Source organism: Phymastichus coffea, unplaced genomic scaffold (genome assembly GCF_024137745.1).
Source record: "Phymastichus coffea isolate CEN01 unplaced genomic scaffold, Cenicafe_Pcof_1.1 PCOF00082, whole genome shotgun sequence".
Taxonomy (NCBI): domain Eukaryota; kingdom Metazoa; phylum Arthropoda; class Insecta; order Hymenoptera; family Eulophidae; genus Phymastichus; species Phymastichus coffea.
Genome location: NW_026706893.1, coordinates 476,472 through 503,853, shown reverse-complemented (window position 1 = coordinate 503,853; position 27,382 = coordinate 476,472). Strand labels below are relative to the sequence as shown.

The 27,382-nt window shown below is 33.6% G+C and overlaps 2 protein-coding genes across 5 annotated transcripts in view; one reads left to right on the top strand and one right to left on the bottom strand.

The window, feature by feature from the left end:
* LOC131668668 (uncharacterized) overlaps positions 1 to 14,715 on the bottom strand; it is a 27,251-nt gene extending 12,536 nt beyond the window's left edge. Inside the window, exons 1-3 of the mRNA XM_058943024.1 lie at positions 13,788 to 14,715; positions 10,591 to 13,515; positions 10,178 to 10,511 (exon numbers count right to left, since the gene is read on the bottom strand). Of these exons, the coding sequence (XP_058799007.1) occupies positions 10,178 to 10,511; positions 10,591 to 13,515; positions 13,788 to 14,715 (4,187 nt within the window). The remainder of the gene's footprint in view (positions 1 to 10,177; positions 10,512 to 10,590; positions 13,516 to 13,787) is intronic.
* On the top strand, positions 8,111 to 27,382 carry LOC131668647 (probable multidrug resistance-associated protein lethal(2)03659). 4 transcript variants are annotated; one of them, XM_058942992.1, is made up of 12 exons: positions 8,111 to 8,443; positions 21,729 to 21,912; positions 22,433 to 22,684; positions 22,762 to 23,047; positions 23,114 to 23,288; positions 23,369 to 23,525; positions 23,601 to 23,803; positions 23,895 to 25,200; positions 25,281 to 25,495; positions 25,565 to 26,640; positions 26,734 to 26,844; positions 26,932 to 27,382. In XM_058942992.1, the coding sequence occupies exons 2-12, from the start codon at positions 21,839 to 21,841 to the stop codon at positions 26,971 to 26,973; spliced, it is 3,897 nt and encodes a 1,298-aa protein (XP_058798975.1). In that variant the 5' UTR covers positions 8,111 to 8,443; positions 21,729 to 21,838; the 3' UTR covers positions 26,974 to 27,382. The 4 variants fall into 4 exon arrangements, with proteins under 4 accessions (XP_058798975.1, XP_058798976.1, XP_058798977.1 ...); XM_058942993.1 differs by lacking the exon at positions 8,111 to 8,443 and adding an exon at positions 20,613 to 20,648; XM_058942994.1 differs by lacking the exons at positions 8,111 to 8,443; positions 21,729 to 21,912 and having other exon boundaries at positions 22,572 to 22,690.

The window sequence follows — 27,382 nt, the reverse complement described above, 5'->3', positions numbered from 1 at the left end:
AGCAATAGTAGCAGTATGAAAAAATAATATGGCTCTAGGTTTATTTACGGTGTGATATGTATTTTTTAATTCACACGGTCTTAATCTCTGAGTGTAAATAATTTTTTTTTTCCATTTTTTTCGTTGGAATTACGTTTATAGGTAACAAAATCTACTAAATGTAGCATTGGTACGACAGAGTTTCATTCTGACAATGTGAATCTTATTTTTTCTCAGTCTCATCAATATTGATATGATCTCATCCAACTCAAAGTAAAAGAAATAGAACGACGTTAACAAGATTGAATTCGAGGGTGAGAAAGAGAGGAAGAGACCAAGATGCGTGGAGCAAAAATATCAAGAAGTCGTCGCGACGACAACACGATGATAGACACGCTGACGAGAGGGGGGGGGGGGGGCAAGAAAGAATCCAAGTATAAGAGCGAGAGAGGCGCCGGAGCTTGCGATATATTGCATTACAGGACATCTATCGATTCGACGGAAGCTATCAGCTTGCGTTGCTAGGCGATATTTCGATGACATCCATCTTTGCCATCCTTCGCTTTGCCCTGTCTCTCTCCCTCGGCGCCGTCGTGACGCGGAAGTCCACAGACCGGCCGATGCATCTCCACACTTCTCGCGCGCTACTGCCTCTACCCCTCCGCTCCTCCTTTGCGACTTCGCAGATAGCCGATCGTCTAGAATATTGATGCCGAATGCTGATAGACGTGCCGCTGACTTTGATGCTCGTTACGCCAAAGGACTTTATTAGTCGATGTGCAGATTGCTTTATCATGTAAATTCATACCTTCCAGCACAATACCTTATTTATGATGCCATGCCTACCGGCAAAGAGTGTTTACTTTTGGATAAAATACCGTGCGTATATTGCTCGTTATAAACTTCGCGAAAGAGTTATGACGGGAATGCCATTCAAACCTATATATGGTGACGTGGTCTGTGACATTTATTGTAGATCATAAAACGCTTTGAACATATACCGTACTAGTAACGTCTGACTAGTCACGATAACTTCTACTTACTCAAGCCTGGTATTTTAATGCAAAATTATTCGACTAAAATTATAAAGAATATCGAGGAATTCTCGCTAACCCTATGAATGAAATAATTATGAAGAATAATTGTATTGGTGATGGCAACATTTCTTATTCGAATATCGATAAGCTCTGCGTTGAGGAACTTGATAAGTATAAACATCCTGGCTAATGTTGGATAATGCATTAGTCAGAGTGTGCATTACAGAGTTGATACGCACTGCTAAGGGAGTTTAATATCACAGAATATTTTTATTCTGACGTAATTGATTTATTATTAGCGAATAAAGGTTGTGGGTTATTTAATTATCATTATTAATTATTTGAAAAAGATATTCTACATAACACAACGGAATACTTGACAGAGTTAAAGAGCGTCATCTCCATTTGAAAATCAATTCATTGAGCTTATTTATTAAAGCTAAGAACTGATAACAACGTAGATATTTCTGAAATGTAGTACATTTGCAATACAAGCTGCTTCGACGTATGTAACAATTTTAGCTCTGCGTATGGACTTAGCGCGGTCGCGTGTTATCTATTATCAACATTAATAACAATACAGAGAGCACGTCGGTGGGGCACCGCACGACTAACGCCGTCCGCTTCGGCTTCGCGAATAATTATTACACCACGTATATATCTGTCGAGGCGTCGCGTCGCTCTCGCGCGAGCTTTACGCCCATGTCTACCGTATGTATTGTATGCAGCTCTCTCTCTCTCTCTCTCTCTCTCTCTCTCTCTCTCTGCGTAGAATTTATCGCGTGATTCGTTTTTAATGCCTTAATTATGTAATGAGAAATAATATACGCCATGAAGCAGAGTGCGCTAATGCCGTTTTTCTGCGTTACAGTTTTTTTTTCTCGATTAAAGTTTCTTCGTTTACATGTTTATATATAAAAAATCATCAAAAATTAGACTTTCTTTTCAAGCGTTCTCTCTCACTACTGGATGTATTATAATATTGAATCGTATCATACACTTTTGAATTTATGTCGCTTATTATCTTGTTAATGGTAATTTTACACATCGATGAACTGCCTACTCGAAATATTTTTTTTATGTTTTACGCGAGACGTTTAAAGCGCGAGATAAATGACGGACCGGTGTAACTTGCATGAATTATAACTTTTCCTGAGACCATACCTAAACTTGAAAATTGAAGATTGCGTGGAATATGCTTATGGAAATAGCATGTTATTCTTAATGATTATCTATCGTTGATATGCAGCTAAAATGCTTCTTGACAAATATTAAGTTTATTAATGAATGATTAATTTTAAATGAAAGTAAATTACATTATCAATTTTATAACGTACAAGATACTAAATATAAATAGAAATATATACATTTTAGAGAAAAAAGACAATTATTAATATGCTATATAGTATTTTATCGAATTTTTATGATCAAAGAGTTTTTCTCTTTTACGAAAAAAAAAGGACTTAGATACAAATATGCAGCTCATAACGCGCCGTCATGCAGCTCTCTTCTATCATTCCATTCGAATATTGCAGAAGTCGACACAGCGTGAAAAATGAAATCTGCATATATTAAAACTATTGCAAGCTTAAAATAGCAACTTCAGTACACCTTTCGTCATGCAGTTCTGAGCCCACTCGACATCCTGGATATTCATTTTCAATTTACAGCAAGGATTTATGTCAGTCATGTAATCGTAATATTCAATTTTAACAGCGTCTGTTTCGTTCATTTAAACGAACAATGCACGTTGAACTTTTTGGAGTGCACTTCAAAAATTATCCAGCTGCAAAAGGTTGGAAGAAGATGTTCAGCTTTTTCAATTAGAAAACCATAGACACTAAAAGTCATTCGTTTTAATGCGTATAAAAATATTACTAATATATATTTTTATTTTTGATATTTGAACTACTATCGGTTTAAAATACATCATAAATTCACTTTCAAGGCTTATACATTTGAGAAAAAAATTATAAGAAAATGAGACTTACACAACATTGAAACTTTAGATTTTGTACGTTGCTTGATTCATAAGCTGTTCATCTAGACCAATTAGCAAAGATGTGGCGGTAATTAGAAGGAAAAAACATGTCGAGCTATTTCAGAAACGGGCAACTTCGCATAGCTGAATTGTTTTTTCAGAAAAGCTTGAACGCCGATCAAAAATTCAACTTGTTCAAAGTCTTTCTGAAAAAACAGCCGTCGAATTGAAAAAATTAATCAGTTTATTTGTAAACGACAATCGCCGGAAAAAAAATTACTCATCAATGGCTTGCCCGGTTTGTTTTCGAATTTGATGCAAAACATTGAAAAACTTCTGAAATTTTCATATATTTTTGAATACATTACTTACATTTTTATATAAAAGCGTCTCACAGCTTAGCATTACTTTTGAAGTGCATCATTGTTTTTCAAAAATATTATTTCGTCTTAGCTACAGACAGCGATAAGGTACTGTTGATATCGCGGTTGATACTCAAATCTGCACAAAAAGACACAGCTTTTTTTAAACTTGATATCCAAAATTGAGACGATGGTATTTAAATATTCAAGTAATATGTTTAAAAAATTATGAAAACTAACAAGCTTAGAAGCCATTTAATACTTTACATCAAATGAGGAAGTAATCGCATAAGTCATGAACGAGACAATTTTTTTTCGAGGACTACTGTTTACAAATATAATAATTAATTTTTAAATTCTACCATCATTGCTTGAGGAAGAACTTTGATCTATAAAATTGTTTTTTGACACAGTCTGTCGATCATTATTCATTATAGTATATGTCTAAAATCAGCGTCGAAAAGAATACGCTCTTTTTCCTTATTTTATCCTCGTTATTATGGCTAATGTTTTAAATAATATTTTTTCAATTTTGCAGAAACCGTTCGATGCGCAAAATGACTAGGGTTTATGCACGTCTCGATTTTTTTTGACAAAGCAATGTACTTGAAAATTCAGACGACTAACTTTCTCAAACCGATAGTAGCTATGCTTTTCTCTAAATTTAATGTTTTAGTATCAATCATTATTTCACAACATATTCTGTAGCAATATCGCAACATAACGTCATTCTACATCACTTAATTTTAATTATTACTCTGTGTATCAAAATACGCCGATGATCATTTAATATATTTATAAGGACTGAAATATGATTCGATAGAGAAACTATTGAATCAATAACTTTTATAAAGACATAATTGAAAAGTTATAAATAAATTTATTTAAAAATATATTTCTTTCGTGCAGTGAAAATATAAATATGCGAAAAAAAATATTTTTATTAAGAAAAAGATGATTTTGTTGCAAGTACAAAAATAAAAAAAACATATTATAGGTTGTAGGTGCGACCTGCTGCGTGGGTACAAGAGCAAAAATGGATTGAATTTATGATAAGATCGTAAATCATGCACTATATGGTTTTTAGCACTTTTAAAAAAGATTGTAAAAGGACATTGCCATATTGCCAGGTGTTTCGAATACAGAAATAGAAATGATGATCAAAATATTGAAATGCAGTTTTTAATTTAAAAAAAATGAAGTTATTCCCGTTAAAATATGAACTATATTATCTAACTAAATTACTTTTTGTTTAGTACAATTATGACACTTCTTTTTTTCTTTCACTTCATTTCACGTCAATAATTTTATCGGTCACGATAAATTTCCGTACTTAAACTAGTAAAACAATGTTTAACAACAATCTTTTATTGTTTTGGAAAGTAGAGCAGTGTAGACTTGAGCAGCGAGTAAAAAATATCTAGGAAAGTTCTTTTTTTCCACAAAAAATGTTGCTTGAACATAAACAGAATTCGAAAACTAAAGAGCAAATGTGGACAAAATTCATTTGACCATCATAGATTTACGAGTGCAATAAACTATATATACAATGAGAGTTAGAAAAACTGCACTCCAGCTGTAACTTTTTGCAAGCGCAAGATGAATTACACCTTCGCAATATATATCAATAGATAGCAATTGAAACCGCATTAAATAATCAGTGATCAAAAATGATTCTCAGAAATTACAGACATGCATTTTTTACTTAAATGAGAAAGGCAACAAGAACGCCAGCAGGCTCGGGCGATGCGCACAAAACCACAACGCATTTTCCATGCCGGCTAAGGTACCTTTTTTGCTCGGCAAAACTTTATGCATAAACTATCACAATGGGGAAACTCCCGAAGCAAAAAAGCGCCCCTACCCGAGCATCTCCGCCGTTATAAGTCTGCAGAATCATATCGCAAATACGATCGCAGGCGACTGGAGTAAAAAAAAACACTAGCCGCTTAGCTTGGGATCGTTGGCCAACAGCGGCAACCGCAGAGAGAGAGAGAGAGAGAGAGAGAGAGAGAGAGAGAGAGAGAGAGAGAGAGAGAGAGAGAGAGAGAGAGAGAGAGAGAGAGAGAGAGAAGCAAGAAGCCGCGACTCTCATTCTCGATTATGGCATTTTACCGGTCGCCCGGCTCTGCTCTTGCGCGCGCGCGCGCGAGCACAATTTACCAAGAGCCGTCCGGATTCCATCGTAAGTAACCCTTCGAGCGCAGGCATGACCAAAGCGGGGATGTTGCGGTTGCTTTACCGTCGGCCAATAGTTTTCGTACTCAAGCACCTTTTCTGCTCTTATTATATCTGCCAGACTTCAACCACTGGTCTTGCGAGGGCAAAAGTCTAGCTTACTTTGTTTGAACTCACGCACGGACGTCGGTCCGACGTGTCACTGAAACGTCACTGACTCGCAAGCTAACAATACGAAACGCGCGGTGATCAGCTTCGGCATCTACAATTTCGGAATTATATCGCGTAATGCGCGAGCGTATGCAGCAAAAGTGAGAGAGCGCGCAAAACAATTTATTGAGCAGACTGCTTGCTAAACTGATATTGCTTACAGCTACATAAAACGCAATTGAAAATTCGAAAAATACCTTGGCACATTTCCCCTCTAAATTCTGCATGAACTTCCTCTTTCAAAATAATACCAACTTCCTCTACGGTTCGTGTACGAGCTGCTCGCTCGCGCGCGTAAATGCAGATACGCGCGTTCACGTTACACTCCTCCATATAGATATCTACAACAACTGAAAGAAACTTGAGAAAGAAAGAACAGGATGATAACTTTCTAGACGATTTTCGTACATTTTGTGTTTTATTACAATTCCAAAGATATTTTACGCCGTAGAAAGTAAGAGTTGTTTGTTTTTAATTTCCCCTTTTATTTTATTTCAGTATATGAGTTCGTAGCCGAACAATCTGACTTTTCACTGTGAGTTACCGTTATGAATGTAAATGACGTGCACTTAGCATCCACTCACAATGTATCCTTTTATCCGCGAATTTCATGCACGAACCACTCAACAATGAATAAAAAGGAAATACTATTATGGAATGATAATTATTTGTTCCTATAAATGAAACCATGAAAATATCGACGGTGCAGATTATCTTGAATGAATTTAATATTCATTAAACAAACTAAAATCATTGCACTGAAAGATGCATAAATTATGTGCATATTTTCCTATATTTCCATGTACGTTTTCAGGCAATTGATTTGTTAACTATTGTTTAATAAGTTTTAAATAAGTTGTATACGTATGCTGGAATAGAGAAATGCTTATCCCAACTATTCTTAAAGTTATAAAAGATTAAAAGTACGTAGTATACTGACAGAGTTGAAACAATGAAATAATTTGAGAGGATCCATAACATATATGGAGGGCACTTAGTTGATTGCAACTATATATATACAGGGAGCAGTGCAATGATGCACTGGCTCACGTTCACTTTTATGGGCGCAGAAAACCGGCTGCAGATACCAAAGAAGAAAGCGATTCGTCATTGAAATAGCATATAGCCTTGTGCTGGGAAAATACAATCTGGGAATTAGGGCGCAATTTTAACTGTACCCAGAAAATTACTATGGAGGTAGCAAGTGTTGCTCTACATTGTTTGTTGGGGAAAAGGCGGCTCTCGACAATAGCTGTAATTTATTATACAATGTTATATTAATCCTTATTTTAGTGAGCATTCAATTTCGTTGCCGACAGTGCGAATATGGAAATCGAGAGAAATTGAGAAAAGTTACTTATTTTAACTTTCGCTTATGAAGTGGCCGTTTTTTTTTGTGACATCGACGATCAAGAAAACTGGAATACATAAATATCATGAATATGTGTAGAGAACATATTCTATTTAAAATATGATAGGTAATATATTTGAGCATGTTGAAAAGTTTTTGGAATCTCAGATATTGACAATTATAATCGGTATGATATCAAATATTAAATACGTCAAAATCGATTTTCAATTCCATGCAAATTTTGAATTGAAATAACCAAAAATCTTAGTAATAGCATTTATATGTAAAAATAGGTTCAAGAAAGTCAATTCCATGTTAAGAAAACTTAAAATTGAGAAGTTTTAGATATTTTAAAAATAATTAAACTTAGTAATTAGCTTTAATTATTATTATTAAATTTAATAATTAGCTTACAATTTCTATAAATGTAGCTTCACACGAATTTGTAGTACAAAAATATATGTTTTGATTTATCAATGTGTTTCTATGTTTCTACTTTCATATTACCAAGACTGATTAATGAATATGCTTTAATTGATTACCCACCCTGACAATATACAATATAACTAACAATATTTAAAATATTAATAAATTAATAAAGAAAAAATAAGTTGTTTGTAATTTCTTAAAAAAATACAATTACTGTTTCATTAAAAAATTTAAACAATAACGACTGCACTGTACAAATATTAAGTATGAAAAAAAACATACAAAAATGAAAACCAAATTTTACATTACGATGTAAACTAAATTACGATATACACTTTAACCAAAGACATAGTCATCCTAACCTATCTATCCAACCAACCTGTATAAAGTTTATCCAACGTTCATTCTTTGACGCTAGCTGGTTTTTCGAGTGTTACGCATGTAAATGGCCATGGAAAGTCAATGTCAATATCTCGAACGGCGTGTAATAAGGACCGGCACTGGTCTAGCAGAAGACGGCATAGGAAACGCCACAGTCACTGCGTTGGAGGAAGCGAGATAGAGGACGCTGGGCTAAAACCTGCCCCATAGTAAAAGCAGATGTCGCCTCACTACTTAGCCGTGGGTAGGCAAGTTGCAGGCGCTTTCCGCGTGCGTACATACATACACCGTGATAAACGAACATTCAGCCGGCTCTAGCTATTGTGCAAAATATAAACAGAACGTCCGAGCGAGCAAGCCTTCTGTGAAACTTTTTACAAAAACGGGGAGAGTCTACTAGAATGCCACGAGATTCACCTTGGTAAGCACACGCGGATTGACATTGTCTAACAGAAAATACTAGGTCGCAGGAGCTGTAACTATGGGGGAAACACTGGAACACTAAGCAGGAAATTGGCAACGCGTTGTGTTCAAGGTACGTACAAATATTAAAGGATAAATGTATGAACAACAGCGTCAACTCGCTTGTAGTAGAAAAGGATGAAAGATGCGCGCACGCGCACGACTTGCACACACAACATCCGCAATCCACGGAAGGACTGTCGGATCATCTGTTTCTACAAGGCGCCGCAGCACTCCAAGTCAGCCGCGCGTGCTCGCTCTCGCTCTCTCTCGCTCTCTCTCTCTCTCTCTCTCTCTCTCTCTCTCTCTCTCTCTCTCTTCGCTCAGATCCTGCTCTGCCTCTCAGGCTCACTTTTCGTCGCTATAAGTGTACGCGTGTGGCTCAGCGCCCCCACCCGCCTGTACAAAAGGTGAAAGGAATATAGCATGGGCAGAGAGATCTGAGCAAGGGGATTGGGTGTGTATTAAAAACAGAATAGTAGGAGAGATACAGAGCTCTGGCACTTTAAATCGAGCCACGCTTCTATTCATTGCCCATCATCTATTTATTCTCCGGAACATTCTCTCAATTTCATAACTTCAAATGTTAAATTACCCTGATATCTGACTGAAAATTGAAAAACTTAATGTTCATTTTTTAACATAAGATTTTTTCTAAAAAATCGAAAAGTACTATTGTCTTGAATTGCTGTTACATGTTATTAAAAATTCAAAAAGCAAAATATAACTTGGTATATGGGAAAGATTACTTATGTTTATGGTTGTGGTTTTTCGAAGTATATTCTAAATTTTAGGACCTTTCCTGACATCGCCATTTTGCTATATATTTAAGCTTTTATTTATACTTTTACTTAAACAATTACACATCTCGTAAGAGCATGTAAATACCTTACATCGGAGGAGCATTTTTACCGTTTCATATAATAACTGAATATTAATTTTAATCTCAAAATTTTACAGTTTTAATGGAAAAATACAAAATTCAGTCCATTTTTCAAAGTCTAAAATCTGGAATAAAAAAATGTGTTTACTTACTGAAAAATTCAAGGACGTTAAATATAAATTGTAAGAATTTCAAGTTTCTGTATTAAAAAATTTATTATCTTCTTCCGATATTGTTATACAAGCGACATAGACAACTGTCCTATAAAACAGGTATTTTGAACTCCCGGCGCAATTCTTTTATCAAAACATTTTTCTTACATGTATGTATGTATGTATTTATTAATTTCAGCTTACATAGCCCAGAAATAGACTTGGTTGAGTTATACATTTTTCTTATTCCTATAAATATTTATATAAATAATTAGATATTTTATCGCTACATTTTCACATTTATAAATTTATTTTATTACATTTTTCGATAATTTTTGCTTAATACTAGTACAACAAAATTTTATTAGTTATTGTAATCTGTCTATTGGATATTTTAAATCATCTCTTATGTTTTATCTTTTATGATACATATTTTTACCTATTTTTACATATTTTTACATATTTTTATCTATTTTAATATTTTTTTTCTGTTTTATATATTTTTGCATATTTTTACATATTCTTACATATTTTTACATATATTTACATCTATTTACATCTTTTTACATATTTTTTACACGTTCCTACATATTTCTACATATTTTCTTCATATTTCACATATATTTCCCGTATATTACATAGATATTTATACATTTTTAAATATTTTACATGTCATTTCTACATATTTTGCCTTTGTTGCAAACAGGCATTACATTATCCTAACATTTGTGCGATTTTTTATTCGTTTTCTAAATTTATACCTCGTTTATACCTGCATTCTTTTTCCAACTTTCTAATCCATTTTACTACCACATCGCTATTTTTTCCTTCCCAGATTTTTTCCATATCTTTAAATTCAATTTTTCGTGTATCTATTTCCCAATTTTTTGTTACCTCGCAATTTTCGACTAGGTGTTTTAATGTGCTTTTTTCTTTTCCACACAGGTCACATATTTTTTTCTCTTCGGTCTCCCAGTACTTATTAGCATTTTCTAAATTTCCACATCTTAGTCTTGCAATGTCTTTGTAGTTTCTGTATCCTTTAGTCAAGTATTCTGGTTTGCCACTAATCATTATCTCTTTATACCATTTCATTGTATCTCGACCTATATATTTTATTAGTTATGGATTGCCCTTGTATATTTATCTCTCTCTTTAGAATCTCTTCTTGTACTTCTTCTTGACTTGTCATGCTTTCTATTGCTATTGTACTTAATCCTATGCTATTTAAATAATTTTCTTTTTCTTTCATATATTCGTCTTCTAGTCCGCTTTCTCTTTTTTCGTTCCAGCACATTTTTATTAGTCTGTTTTCCTCTTTTTTTCTTATTCTTGTTTCAAATTTCAGTGCCCTAATGGCAAACCTTCCCTTCATTTTTTCACTATTGCTTTCTCTGTAGATCAAATATCTCGCCGTGCAAAAATCTAAGCCTAATGTCCATCTCCAATATTTCAACAGTATTTCTTCTAATTCTTTTCTCTCTTCCCATCCCCAAATTTCCACCCCATATTCCATTACGCTTCTTACTAAATAATTAAATAACAGCGTTCTCCTATTAATGTCATTTTTGAATGCTCTTTCTCCTAATCCCCATACTTCTTTAACTGCTGCCATACCCTTCTTTTTTAGTTCTTTTATGTGATCTCTGTAGTTTCCTTCTGAGTTGAATATAAAACCTAGGTACTTGAATTTCTTAACCTCTTCCATGTCACTTCCTTCATATTTCCAGCTTTCTTTTTTTTCATTTGTCTTTTTGTTAAAGACTAAAATTTTGCTTTTCTCTGTACTTAATATCAAGTCTCTTATTTTCAAAACCCTTTTAAGCGTGTCTATCATATCCAAAAGTGCTTCCCTATTCAAGGCTAATAATACTAAATCATCAGCATAATCTAGACTCCAGATCCTAATATTACCTATTTTTATTCCCCCTATGTTTCTTTTTCTAAATTCATTTTCAAGTTCACTTATGTATAGACAAAATAATATTGGGCTCAACACACAACCTTGTCTCAGCCCGAGACCTATCCAAAGGTCTTCGGTAAAGCCTTTATCAGTTCTAATTCTAGCTTTGGTTTCTTCGTACATTCCCTTCAGCCTTTCGATCAGATATTGACTAATTCCTATTTTTTCTAAAATTTCCCATAGCTTTTTCCTATTAATCGTATCGAAAGCCTTCTTTAGATCTATGAATAAGGCGTATAACTTTTGTTTTTTCTTTTTCGATCTCCTAATTAGATGGTCTAATACAAATATGTTGTCTAAGGTCGATCTTCCTTTCCTGAATCCGGCTTGACATTCTGGTAATAATTTTTTTCCTTCTACTTCCTCAACAAGTCTTTTCCTAATTACTTCTGCGTATAATTTATACGCTGTCGGTAACAAGGTTAATCCTCTGTAGTTATTGGTATCATTGGCATCACCGTTCTTATATATGGTAACTATAACTCCCGTTTTCCAATCTTCCGGTATCTCTTCCCCGTCCCAGATCTTTTCGATTATCGCTACTAATTTGTTTATTATTTCATCACTCCCGTGTATCCATACCTCGTGTGGTATATCGTCCCATCCCGGTGCCTTTTTTTTCTTTAAGTTTTTCCATGCCAGTTTTATTTCTGTAGCCGTGATTCTTTCCCTTTCAGTAATTTCAGATTCTAAAATTCGCTTTTCACCTAAAATTCTATTATTAGACCCTTTTAAAAGCTTTTCAAAATGATGTTTCCATTGTTCTAATGTAATTTCGTTTTTACCCATACCCTTTCTATTCTTCTTCCTAAATTTACCTATGTATTCCCATACTTGACCTTCTCTTTTCAAGTTTTTCAGTTCGTTTAATTGCTCATCCTTCCATTCAAGTTCTCTTTCCTTGCATTTTAATTTCCAGAGTTTCCTTGCCTCTAGATAATTTTCTTTTTCTACTTTACCTAATTTCCATTTTCCATATTCTCTTTTTGCTTTGTTTTTTAGTTTTGAACAGTCTTTATTCCACCACGTTTTATAACCTAGTTTTCTTTTTTTTATAATCTTTTTTTCTACCTTTGTCCATGATTTTTCAATAATTTCTTTAGTATCTTTCCATCTAGTTTCAACACTATCCTCCTTTTTTTCTTCTATTTGATTGCACAGCTCCCTTGATTTAGTTTTAAAATATGCAATTGTCTCGTCGTTCCAAATAATAACTTTTTTTGTTGCTTCAAGTTCTCTTTCTGTTTTTTGGCTTTTTTCTAATATATTTTCTCCTTTTATTTCTAAAATTAGTGGTAAGTGGTCTGATTCTACACGTTCTTGGATTTCAAAATTTATATCCTTTTCCCATATTTCATCATTGACTAATATATAATCAATTACAGTGCATCCCCTTGTGCCTATAAATGTGAATTCTCCTTCTCTGTCGCCTTCTGTATTTCCATTTAAAATTTTCCATCCCTTGTTTTCACTAAGGTCAATCAATTTTTCCCAGTTATTACTACACTTTTTATCCTTGCTTTTTCGGTGTACGTATTCCCCCCCTCTATCAAAGTCTAAGTATTTTCCCTCTTCACCTATCCTTATATTAAAATCTCCTCCTATAACTACTTTTTCTCTTTCTTTGTGTTCGTATTTGTCAAGTTTACCTAGAATTTTTTCAGTGTTTTGCGAGTTATAAACTGACCATATTACGTATTTGTCTTTTTTACCTATAATCTCTGTTTTTACTAGCCCTTCTTCTACTTCTTCAATTTTTATGCATTCTTTTTTTGTCCAGTTTTTCTTTATTCCTATAATGAAACCTCCAGCGGCCCTTCCTTTTTTATGTTTTTTTCTCGCATCTATTATTTCCCATTCAAAGTTTTCCGGGAGTATCGATTTTACCTTTTCTGCATTTTTATTTTCAATCCAAGTTTCCGTCAGGCTCACAAAATCATTTTCATCTATGTACCTCCAGAAATCCATGTCTTTACTAAATATCCCTGCCACGTTCCAAAACATTAACTTTTTCCTATTTTTCTGTATTTCTTGTTTTTCATTTTGGCGTACTGTCTTTTTTCCTCTATTTATAGTCTCTTTTGTCCTAAGTTTCTCTAGCTTTTTCATCGTGCTATTTGGTTTGTCGTTTGTTTTGTTTTTCTTCTCTGCAAAATATGATTTGCTTTTTACTATATACTCATCCCTACTTATTTTATCTACGAACCATTTCCGGGCTGTTCGAAATTTTCCCTGTTTTCACAGCTATCTTGCTCTTCTATCTCTTGATCGTTTTCTTTCCTAACTTTTTCTAATCTATTCATCTCTTTTTTTAATTCTTCGTATTCTATTTTTCTAATTTTTTCTTTCTCATTCCATTTTATCCATTGTCCCTCTACATTGATTCTACCTATTCCAATTCTAACATTGAGACCCTTACCTTTTTTTTCATATACCCATTTTTTTATTTCTTCTTGCTTCTTCCTTTCCTCATACGTCAGATCGTTTTCTATATATATAGTGGTGCCCTTTAATTTACTTTTATTCTTCATAATATTTTTTTTTACATTTTCATTTTCCAATTTAACTATAATCACTCTTTCTTTCCCACCGCTCACCCTTGCATTGACAGCTTTCACTGAGGTTCCCAGCTTGAAGCTTAAAAATTTTTCCACCCACCCTTTATAGTCGCCTTTTGATTCAGTGTTCTCGTTTTTTTCTATCGCTTCTATATGTTGATTAACACCCTTTATAACAATATTGCATGCTCTTTCTAATTTATCCTTGTCATACATCATTTTTTTCATTTTCAACACTTTCCTATTAGTAAAACGTTCCGAGTTGTTACTTACCCAGCTAGTTGCCCCACTGGTAGCGCTCACGCCGCTCGCCAAACTTCGTCTGCTCATGTGGCTTCTTCCGCTTTTCACACTCCACGTCGAACCTTTGTCCTCGTCTGTGCTGCCATCAGTCGGGTCGCCTTCGTACTGCGATTCTTCCATCTCCGTCTCCCTTGCTGTTTCCACCGCCAGCGCCGCGTCTAATCTATCCTTAACCTCTAATATAAGTTCTTCCAGATTTCCCATTTTCGCTTCCATTTCCTTTGATTTGTCAATCAGCTCTTTAATATTCTCTTCTTGTTCCTTACATTTCTTTTTCCATTCACTTTTCTCCTCTTCCGTTTTTTTACTTTCTGCCTTCAGTTTTTCCCTTAATTTCCTATTTTCTTCTTTCACTCCTTCCAAATCATAATACAATTTATCCAAATCCGGTTCTTTGAACGTCACTTTCTTCGTACTTCTCAATTTGCCGTCAAGCGTTTGTTGGCCTCCGCTTAGCGATGTCTTCGAAGCGCCTTTTCCTCCCATAGCTTTCCTATCCACGGGCAATCTAACCTCCAAGAATCTCTCCACACCAAAATCGTTTATTTTGCACTTTTTCCCAGGTTTTCACCCAAACTTTATTAACTACGTCGTTCCTCGCTCCTTCACGCTTCTTTAGCTCACTATTAAATTATTTTCTAAAAAGAATTACTAGCTCAAATTCGTACCGATGTTCAGAGTCGCTCAAGGCACGTGCGCACGCTCTCGCGTCATCCAGCCAAGTCCCAACATTTTTCTTACATATAAAAATGAAATGTAAAAATGATGATACATTAATTTTTTTTTTAATTAATGGTTTCTACGGATGCTGAGCTTGAAGTATCTATTATCAGTTCGAAATTTTATGCACGTGATCGTTGTTAAAAAATGTAATACCAAAAAGTCGGAAAAAATGTCCCACTTTCTCATCGGTATGTATTAATTTAATAATACCGTAGTTGAATAACGGTTGGAATTTTATTTCAAGAGAATCAAATCAATGACTCCTTATATTTTTTCTATTTAACCTCAAACAAAGCTTTAAATCTGTTTTACGGATTCAAGATTAATAATCAAAACAATGAACATATGTGTGTTTGCTTTTAAAAGTAAAAACTATCAGAGACATTACAATTTTACATCTGACGAATAAAATTATGGATCTACGCAATGTTGATATAACTTTTTTATGTAAATATATGTTACAGTTCAGTTTCTCAGTTGAATTCTGAAAAGCACTTGTTTGAATAAAAGCACAATCTCGGTTTTTTTCACATGATTGCATCAAAATTAAATTCAGGTTTTGTTTATAGCGACATAAATTGAAGCGTATACTTTTCTAAATAACTAGAATTACAGTGCGCATAAGCAAGAAATTGAATGTGCATTTCACCGCACATGCATAAACGGTAACTGCGTTTAGCCGAAGGATACTCTTACCATCAATGTTAATATTAACATAAAGTAAAAATATAATGTATTTTTTCAACTAACTTTATGTTTTTAGAGAAAAAAACAAAATTATTCTTTTTTTCCTTTGTAAAATTTCTAAATTGAAAATTAATTCTAACTCACGGCAGTTTTCACCAAAAATAATTTGCATTTTAATATTTTTCATATCTTACAATCCGATCGATAAATCAAAAATTCAATACGAAATTTTTGTTTTAAATGATCGTATCAACAGAAATAATAATTTAAATAATATTTAAAATCGCATAATCATTAAGTTTGATTTTGAATAAAATCAAGCATAATTATACAGATTATGCTTGACCATCTAGAAAGTGTGAGATCTCTTAAATTGTTCTTTATCTTACAAGCAATTTCAAGTACTGGTTTGATTAAATCTAACGGAAATAAGTTTTTATATTCAATCATATACCGACAGATGATTAAGCCGATGTTAAAATGTTATTTCTTACAGCTACATTACGAATCAAACATTCCCGCTACGATCAAATGATTTTTGAATTTTTCATCTGAAAGATAAGGACTGATTACATAAATGTACATTTAAGTTTTTCAATATATTTCATAGTAATACTGTATTTGATAAGAAAATACTTGTAGGCATAGAAGTCACTTAATTAATTAAGGAAAACAATAAAAGTTTATGACACTAAACTTTTATTACCCAGTAACCTGCTTATGAGAAAATGTTAATCAACCTGTTACTGTTTAGCTGTACGTTGGAAACATGGGAAACACGTGCCTAAAGGGAATGCGACATTCTTAAATCAATGGAAATGAAAGTGTTTTGCTAAAAATAAAAATTGGAGCTTTGATTGATCACTAATAAATGGACTAAAAAGTGACTGAAAAAATTATTGAAATAGAAGTTGTACTGTTCCTAAATCGTTATCAATCTCTATAGGCTTTTAAAATATTACTTTTTTTAAACTTGTTTATCATATTTTTTTCATTTTCTTCAAAATTTATCTCAATGAATCATGATTTGTCTATCGTTATGGTGGGCCCATGAGTGAATGTATCTTATTAAAAATATTTGCACAAACTGTAATCGCAATAAAACGACAGCTCTAAACTTAAGTTTAAGTCAGCCCCTGTCGACTTCTAAGATAATCCGTACTAAAACAGCAAACAATCAAATTTAGGAAAGCATTTCAATCAAACTAAAAGGCGCAACAGTTGCTAATTTCATCGCATCTGTCGCATAAGCACGGTGGCCTGCAATTAACAGTGCGTAACAGATGACAAGCACCGGGTGCGCTTGAGAGCCAGGCGAGTCTAGCGAAAAGCATAGCGCCAAAGAGAGACAGTAGGTTACGCTAGCGCAGTAGCTGGAGGCAGAAAGTTAGACGGGCTCTAATCGAGTCAGCTAATCCTCGAGCTGCCGCTGCTGCTGCAGGCACCGCTCATCGAAACTATAGCGGTACAGGTCAGAAGCCGTGCTTTAATTAGGCCCTCGTAAATGGGCTTGAGGACGCCCACGTGCACGCACAAGCGAAGTGGACGGCGCGGCGCTCGCTGTTCTCCCGACGCTGAAATGTAACTTGACGTCTCGTGGCTCGGCTAGCCATTAGTTTGTCTAATTCGATTCGAGACGAATGAAAGGCCCGGGAGCGAGCTTAGCTCGGGCTAGTCACGCGAGAAAAATACCTAGTTAGTCGAGCATCTGGGCCTCCGACTGGGTAAAAACCTTTGGTATTCGATTTACTCAGCGCTCTCTCAATCTTTTTTTAGATTTATCGTAGTTTGGCTTTTCTTATTTATGCTTTTTATCGTTTCATCGGTTTACTCGACTAGAAAGATATCACGATTACAACGATAATGTTCCTTTCGTATTTCAAAAATTATTGTCGAAAACTAATTCAGTTAACATTTTATTGTCATTTTATAAATCAGTAAATAGAGTATCCAAGAATCATTTATTAGTCATGAAAATGATTTTTATGTGTATTTTAGATATTTGAATAATAATTATTAAATAACTATTTAATACTATACTATACAAATTATTTGTTCTAGGATGTAATAAATTCAATTATAGAATATCGTTGTCTTTGAAGCTGTTGCATTACTATGTTTAACCTTTAAATAACAGTTGGAATCCACTTTGATGTCGAGATGCACGATTAGATTACGATTGACTTCTAATCAGATTTCTAATTTTTTTTTTCAAAATAGTAAGTATTAATTATTATAAAAATAATATTTAAGAGAAATTTCTAACGCGCATCCGAAACTACATAGTGTTTAATGCTAATGAATTAGAATTTTATACTACATATGTAATGTACGAGTGACTATAAAAAGTGTTCGATATTAGATGTCCAAATCTTAAGGAGAATCATTATGTGAATTTTATCAAATTTAAAATCTATTATTAGTGAGAAGCAGTGACAATCTCCAAATATAAGTGAAAAACCAATGTATTGTTCAATACATTGGTTCACTTTGTATAGACAAGAATTAATGATATGGTCCACATATCATTACCGTAACCGTTGAAAAATGCTTTATGTTTTGCATTTTTCAATTCTGTACGTTGTTTATTTTTGATTAAATAATGAATTTGAGTAATTAAATAATGGTATTATAATGCGTGTTCATGCATTAACAATTATACTCTGATCTTTTGATCTCTTTCAATTCCTTATAATTTAAGAGTGTTCACACTTGAAAATATTATTATTGGAACTTGGATACTCTGATATCTAACATATTTGACGAAATGTGGACACAATTTAACGATGTTAATAAGATCTACACCCAAATGTTATTACCGTAATAGTTCATCTTTAAAAATTTAATATAATAATAATCATACTTTCAACAGTAGACTGTATTAGATCAATTCTTAGTTACTGATATATTTAATTATTTTTTAGATATTGTCATGTCACTAAATAGAAAATAATATTTTTAAGTCATTTTTCTCAAGTGTTTTTAAATAAAACTTGTTCTTTGATGAAATAACTTTAAAATGTAATTTATATAAAAAAAATATTAGTTAAATTTAATAAAAAATTATTCAATGCATGTTTAATCATTTTAAATTATCTACATGTACCACCGACTGATGTAACTTTTCTGTTTTTATGAGTAATGATCATTCAGGCTAATTGATCAACCTTTTAAATGGATTATTCAAGAATTAATGCATATTTATATAGCAAGAGTTATCATCATTTTGAATATTTCAAAGCTTTATCATGATAGTTGATATCATTATCGTGGTGTATAAGAGAAGATACATTTAAAAAAATGATAATACCTTAGTTATACTTGTTCTCAACATAGTGTTATTTAGCACGCTCTTTCTTTTCTATTTCTGTTATTTATTACATTATTTGAACCTTTTACATGCTAAATTGGAGATTCTAATGGGCATGAACAAATCATGGTGTTAAAATATACTATATCTATCGATATTCATTGGTGAATAAAAATAGACTTTGCACTCATTTTCACAAAAACCGATAAACTTTTACTCATTTTCAAGATGTATCGGAAAAATTACTCAAAAGTTTAATTAAACCTCCGATTAATAAAATGTACTAAGATATACTATTTTATAGTACTAAGCCTTACATACTCAGTAGTAATAGCTACAGCTCCAGTTTTATATTAGTATGAGTAATACATTTAAGATTATGTGCTTTTTATTGCCTCGTTGAAGTCACCCCCGAACATTCTTCAAATTTAAGGGATTTAATATTCTAATGATTAGTTTCCGTTACTTACATACCTCTTCATTTATAGTATACAAAAAATAAAAATTCCTCTATTTAATTCTAATCACTTTTTCTCTCTTTCTACCAATTTTAAGACGACAATATTACTTTGAGTATCACAGATGGTTATAAAATTGTCAATTTGTACTGATAATATCAAAACATAACGTCTATGTTCTGAAAATGATTTATTAACGGCATATTTCCATTCTTTCATCTTATTATCCATGTTAATTACTCATAAAGAATTGACTGCTGAAATGTAATCTCACACTCCTAGATGTATAATACAAATATTTCAAAGTATATAAAAATTCAATGTTTGCATGTCACAGATGCTGTTGTTCATTAAATTATATTATTGATTCATATATATTACTTACATATATAATAAAATTGGAATCGAAACTTGAGTGCAAAATATCATAATTATAAGTACATTGATTTATTTTCAGCAATATCATAGAGCATAATATAATAGCTTTCTTAACAATCCGTATGCAAAGACGTGACTTTGCACACGTTCGGAAAACCAAATGTACTTAAAATTTCGCTTTTAACGTTTTGCATACGTCGCATCGAAAAATAAAATTTTTCTGCGTTTTTCGTGTGAGAAGGTGATTTTATCCTCGTTTGGCCTTTTCACCCTCGCTTCGCTCAGGCGCAAACTTCCACACGAGGATCAAATAACTTTGTCGCACTAGCGTCGAAATTTACTATGTCGCAGCTGTACTCACTTTGATGTGGGGGGTCTTACACCATCTTCAAACATACAATAGTCACAAAAATAATATTAACAATCATATTTGCTTATCTCTGAAATTCCTATAAAACTCTACAGAAGGTATTAATTCAACTGATATCATAGAATTTATTGCTACATAATTAAGGAATAGCAAAAATGTCACAATCAACAGCTATTAATTATTCTGCGTCTGGCTCATTTCCTCAGTCATAAAAATGTCTTTCCCGAATAATCCTTAGGAAATGTCATTTGTCAAGTGTTTATTCCTGCAATTGCTCTGCGTTGTTTGGTTTGTAACAAATGAAGCTCTTTCTAATCCTGCCTCATAACCGTATATATATAACCGTTTCAGTTTTCGTTATACTTCTTGGTAAACTGATAAAGCTATGCTTTCAATTTCATTATGGAGATAAAACGTTTTGTAATTGAGATAGGTATGCACTCGATTTCCTGCTTGCGTTTTAGCTTGTTCTTTGAATTGTTAAGTTGTTCAAGTGAGTATTTGTTTCATTATATTTTTAATGAAGATTGCTGTGATACTACAAAATAAAAAAATACAATGTTTATAAAATATTTCTTTCAATAAATCAAGCGGATATAAAGAGGTATTATTTTGAATTTATAAATTTGTTACTGGAAAATTTTGATCAGTAACATATAATTCCAAGTTTGAGTTATAAATTTAAACTATATGTAAAATTTTGTTACTTGCCATAAGATTTGCAGTTATTCGGAAAAAGTATGAATAAGTTTTAATCAAATTCCAAGTCTTTTACTTACATATGTACATACAATTTTGTAAAATATTTTAATATAGACACCTTGATTTTAGTAATGATAGAATATATAATTGACGAATTTTTTTTTTTTTTTTTTTTTTTTTTTTCAAATCATTTGTACTTGAATTATCCGTGAGAATATCCATTGCAATAGTCAAGTGTCTCTTATCAAATTTTTTAACAATTAGGCAAATACCACGGAAATTTCACGATAGTATATCTAGCCAAAATGTGACACCCGCTCAATTCAAGAAATCAATATTGTTACGAGCACGAAGCGTAGCTTATGTTGTGAGAGAGAGAGAGAGAGAGCGAGAGACAAAGAGAGAGAAATGGAAAGGGAAAGCAAGAGAAAGAGAAAAGATAAGTCGTTGGGCGAGCGAGCGAACGAGAGAGAATGAGCATGCGGGGAAACCAGCCAAAGCCAAGTGGCGTGAGTCTGTATAACTATATCTGGTAGGTCGCTGTTCACCGAGACCTTGAACGGAAACACGTGGCTCTGGCGTCGGCCGCAGTCTCAGCCAGTCGTTGGCTGCTCGATGGAAGAAAGGTTCTTTATTAGTTGCACAGCTTATCGCCAACGATCGGCGTGCTACTGCATTTCGCTTGCGAACGTTGAATTGTTACTCATACGTCGGGCCTCGTCGAGCGCTTATCGTCTCTTATCACGGATAGTTTGTCGTACAATTTTTCGACGCTTTACCTACTTCAATTATTTCGATATATATTGTGCGCGTTCACAAAAAGTTGGCGTTGCATCTCTTGCTTGGTGTGAATTATGAACATTTATTTTAGAACCGTTTCTGCATCGAGGTGCCCCATGTTTTGTGCTCTGCAATTACAGACTTTAACGATATAGTAAGAGGGATTGCATTTTTGGTGGTGTCGAGGACAACTAACAAACCATGGAAAAGAACGATAAGAAGGCAGTTAAAAACCCAAGACAGGCTGCCAATCCATTGTCAGTCCTTACGTTTAGGTATGTTTAAATCTTTATTTATTACTTGTTCAAAGTGTTCAAAGTGTGCGTTTTGATAAGCAGAGGATGCAACTGCATAAAGACATTTTATCGCTGGTTTTCTTGGTCTTGTAATATTCATGTAAAAAAAAGCATTCATATTAAGATTTGATGCGCGTGTCAACACTTTATTAATTTTTATACGTCCATTTTATTATTTGAAATTTTAATGTCTTAATAATTTTTTACGATTAATCGTTCGATCAATCACACTTAATCTTCTCGATATTTATTTATTTCTCTATCAATTATAATCTATATTGTTATATTGACAAAAATTCTCAGAAAATAAAGTGTATAAATGTGTCTTTATGTAAAATTTGGTTGATCATCGCAAATATTATAGTAGTCATGTAATTTATCATGACTATTGTTAAATTTAACCAATTTAAAGTAGTGATAATAGTTTTAAAAATTTTCTATATTTCAAATATAGCGATTAAGTATCATTCTCTATAAACTTGTATTTGTGCGTATTTAGGTGGCTACTCGGAACATATCTTACGGGTTTCAAGCGTGAATTGGAGGTTGAGGATCTGTACTCACCTTTGGATGAACATTCGAGTCGTCTTCTGGGTAATAAGATGTCTCGATTGTGGAATCAAGAGTTGGAGATATGTAAAAAATCAAAGAAAAAATCTACCCCAAGCTTACTCAAAGTATTAGTGCGATGCTTTGGCTGTGATATCTTAGTGTTCGGCTTTTTCCTAGGATTCCTCGAATTTGTCGTAAAGTAGATGTAAATTCTTTTTTCTAATTATACATCTTACGTGGCAAAATTATTAACTACTATGGATACTATTTTTTCAGAACTACTCAGCCTATAATTTTAGCTAATTTATTAAAGTACTTCAAAGCAAACGACACATCGAATTCTACGCTGCAAAACGAGCCAGTGATGGAACGCGAGGAGGCTTTTTATTGGGGCACTGGAATTATTCTCGGAGTTTTATTAGATTGCATTATAGGCCATCCAGCCTCCCAAGGCTTGATGCATATGGGTATGAAAATCCGAGTGGCAACTTGTTCGCTTATTTACAGAAAGACTTTGCGGGTATCAAAGAGCGCATTTGAAGGCGAAACCAGTATTGGACAGGTAAGTCTTGTTTTTGAAAGAAACAAATTTTTTTGTGTTTGTATATTGATAATTATAATCGTTAAGATGGTGAATTTGTTGAGCAATGACGTCAACCGATTGGATTACTCAGTTTTTTCAATACATTACATCTGGATCGCACCTATTCAAACAGCTCTCGTTTCGTATCTGTTGTACCAAGAAGTGAGTTTGTCTGCTGTTGGGGGAATACTCTTCCTATTAATTTTTATACCTATTCACGGTAAATTTTTACGACTCTTACATGATTGGAAAATCGTCAATGAAGCATGTTAATTTTATTGATCTTTTGACTCATATCAGGATGTTACGGAAAACTAGTTTCGTATCTCACTTTGAAATTTGCCTACAAAACAGATGAACGGCTAAGACTGACTAATGAAATCATCAGTGGCGTAAAAGTTATCAAAATGTACGCGTGGGAAAAACCGTTCTCTTATCTCATCGACAAAGCCAGAGAGTAAATAAAGTGTAGCACCTGTTCATACTCTATATGGATAAATTTAAATTAAACGTATCTTTATGTCTTTTTCAGAAAAGAAGTCAAAATTATACGAAACAATTTGATGGCAACTGAAATTAATTGGTCGTTTGAAAGTTATGTGCCGCGAGTTTGCTTGTTCATAACGATTCTGGTTTACGTTTTATTAGGCAATGACATCAATGCAGAAAAAGTTTATCTCGTTACGGCTTATTACAACGTATTGCGAACGACACTCTACCGTTCATTTGCACTGAGTAAGAGAATTTATTTCAATCGATGCGACGCGCTATTTCTTTAGATAATTTTTGTTTACTCCGAGCTTTCTCGTGTATTCATAAATTGCAGGTATCAAAGAAATCGCTGAGGCTCTAGTGTCTGTACGTCGTCTGCAAAAATTCTTGCTATTTGAGGAAATCGATTATAAATCATTAGCTAATGGCACTGTCAACTTCAACATCAAGAATGATGTTGCGTTATCGTTCAAGAATATAACAGCCAAGTGGAACCCAGAATCAAAGTTCGAAGCTCTGAAAAATATAACTTTGAACGTCAGGTCAAAAACCTTAACCGCAGTTGTAGGACAAGTAGGCTCCGGCAAAACGACTCTATTGCACGCTATACTCAAAGAGATTCCAATAACGCAAGGCGACTTGAAAGTCAATGGAAAAATTTCATATGCTAGCCAAGAATCATGGTTGTTTGCGTCATCCATCAAACAAAATATATTGTTTGGCAAAACAATGGATAATGAACGCTATGAAAAAGTTGTCGAAGTGTGTCAATTAAAGCGTGACTTTCAATTACTACCGTACGGGGATAACACTTTAGTCGGTGAGAAGGGAATCAATCTGAGTGGCGGTCAATGCGCTCGCGTCAATCTAGCTCGTGCCGTTTACTATGACGCAGACATTTATCTTCTAGATGACCCACTTTCAGCTGTGGATATACACGTGGGCAAAGGCATCTTCGATGAGTGTATTAAAACATTCTTAAAAAATAAAACAGTAATACTGGTTACCCATCAACTCCACTTTCTGAAAAATGTCGATCGAATTATTATTTTGAGTGGTGGTGCTGTTCAAGCGGAGGGGGCATATTCGCAGTTGATCAATTCTGGACTTGATTTAGCTAAGATGATGAAGCTCGAGAATGAGTCTGAGGAAATAAACAATGACAATGAGAATCCCATTAAAGAGGGTACCACGATTGTCGAGGCAGAAACTGTAAATCATGAGGAAGACGAACAAATTGAATCTAGAACGCTTGGAAATATATCAGCGAAAACCTATTTGCAGTACTTTAGAGCAGCGCGAAGTGGTTTTCTGGTGTTTATAGTCTTTTTCATTAGTTTAATGTGCCAAGCTACATCTTCTGGAGCTGATTATTTCATTACTTACTGGGTTAATATAGAGGAGCATGGCAAAAATTTCACGTATAATGAAGACGATATTCTGAGAGGTCGCAGTTGGTACATGTACACATACGGTACAATTACCATAGCAACAATGTTCGTAACTCTTGCGCAAGCCTACACTTTCTTTAACATGTGTATGAAAATCTCCAGAAACCTTCATGCAATGATGTTTAACAGTATAATTCGTACGACAATGGCTTTCTTCAATGCCAACCCGATAGGACGTATTATGAACAGGTAAGATATTATGATGTAGCTATTTTTGCACAAGTTGAAGTTATGGGTAAAAGCAAATTACTTTGTACATTCTATTCTAGGTTTTCTAAGGACATGGGTATAGTTGACACAAGAGTTCCTCAAACAGTAATTGACGTTATGCAAATAAGTATGTTCACTTTCGCTGTTATTGGTATCGTAGCAAGTGTTAATCTGTACTTCATTGTGGCGGCTGTCATTGTTGGTATAATTGCGTACTTCTTGAGAATATTTTACATAAGAACTAGTCGTAGTATCAAGAGATTAGAAGGAATAAGTAAGATTTTATTTGCACATATTTTACCCAAGAAATTTTTCAAGTGTTAACGGTAATAAATTATTTCAGCCCGATCACCAGTTTTCAATCATTTGAGTGCGAGTGTACACGGTATAACCACGATTAGAGCTTTAAAGGCCCAAGACATACTGACCAAAGAATTCGACGAACATCAAGATTTACACTCTTCAGCTTGGTTTATATTTTTTTCTGGTTCTAGAGCTTTCGGAATGTACGTCGAAGTTTTATGCGCAATTTTTACCGGCGTAGTAGTATATGCTCTGTTATCTATCAAAAATGTTGCCATGGCAGGAGATGCAGGACTTGTTATTACACAGTGTATTCTGCTGGCAGGAATGCTTCAATGGGGCGTGAGGCAAACAGCAGAATTGGAAAACCACATGACTTCCGTTGAGAGGATATTAGAATATTCAAAATTACCCGCTGAACCAAAATTAGAAAGAACGTTGGAACATAAAATTGCAGATAATTGGCCCACAAATGGCAAAGTCATATTCAAAAACGTGACTTTGATTTACGACCGTCAAGAAAAACCTGCGCTCAAAAACTTAGATTTCACAGTCAAGCCAAAGGAAATGATTGGCATTGTAGGAAGAACTGGAGCAGGGAAATCTTCCTTGATCAATGCACTTTTCCGTTTGACCGATATCGAAGGCGAAATTTATATCGATGACGTACCAACAAGTGAAATAGCCCTTCAACATTTAAGATCTAAAATTAGTATTATACCACAAGAACCAGTTCTCTTTGCTGGAACTCTACGCCGTAATTTAGATCCTTTCGAAGAATATACCGATAATGATTTATGGTGTGCCTTACAAGATGTTGAACTGAAAGAACTTTTGAATTCTGATTTGGGACTGAATATGAGGGTGATGGAAGGTGGTAGTAATTTTAGTGTTGGACAAAGACAATTATTATGCTTAGCTCGCGCTATTGTAAGGAATAATAAAATACTTGTACTTGACGAAGCCACTGCCAATGTTGATCCTAGTACTGATGAACTCATTCAAAAAGCCGTCCGTAGAAAATTTGAAACATGCACCGTACTTATTATTGCCCATCGACTGAATACCGTCATGGATAGCAATAAAATTCTTGTGATGGATGCTGGTCAAGCTGTGGTATGTGATATACCAAACTTTGAAGCTATCATAAATTTTATCCTCGAATCTATTTCATATGACATATGAATGAAAAATTATATCCATTTTCAGGAATTTGATCATCCTTATGTGTTGCTTCAAAAGGAAGACGGCATTTTTCATAGTATGGTACAGCAAACAGGTTCATGTATGGCTGCAAATCTGTTGGAAATTGCTAAAAAGGTATGTTGAAGTTAATATTATCACTGTATAAGTTTGAAAATTCATTTGATTTTCTTATTTCAACGAATATTATTTGTTTAATTTCAGAGTTATGAAGCTAATCAAGGTAGTGATAATACGGAAAACTAAAGAGTCGTCAATTATTCCATTAAGATTTAAGTTTTCTACATGTACTATATTATTATGTATACTGTGTATACAAATGCACCGTAGTATTTGATAGACTTGAAGCGCATAAAATACAACGAATGAAGACTCACTACTACTATTTGTACACAAATCAAAGACTGTACGTATTAATCGTTGCTTATAATATGAGATAATTTTGATAGGAAAGTTAAATGAAAGTCGTTTACCTAATAATTCAATAAAGATGATCCAAACAGGACAAGTCATCGAATCATATTAGTTTTGTATGATCATTATACATAAATAGTAATGTAATATTGTGAGAACTAACTCATACATTGTATAGAAAGATGTGATGAAATATATCCTTGAACAATGTATTTCTTTTAAATTTATTTATTCATTATTA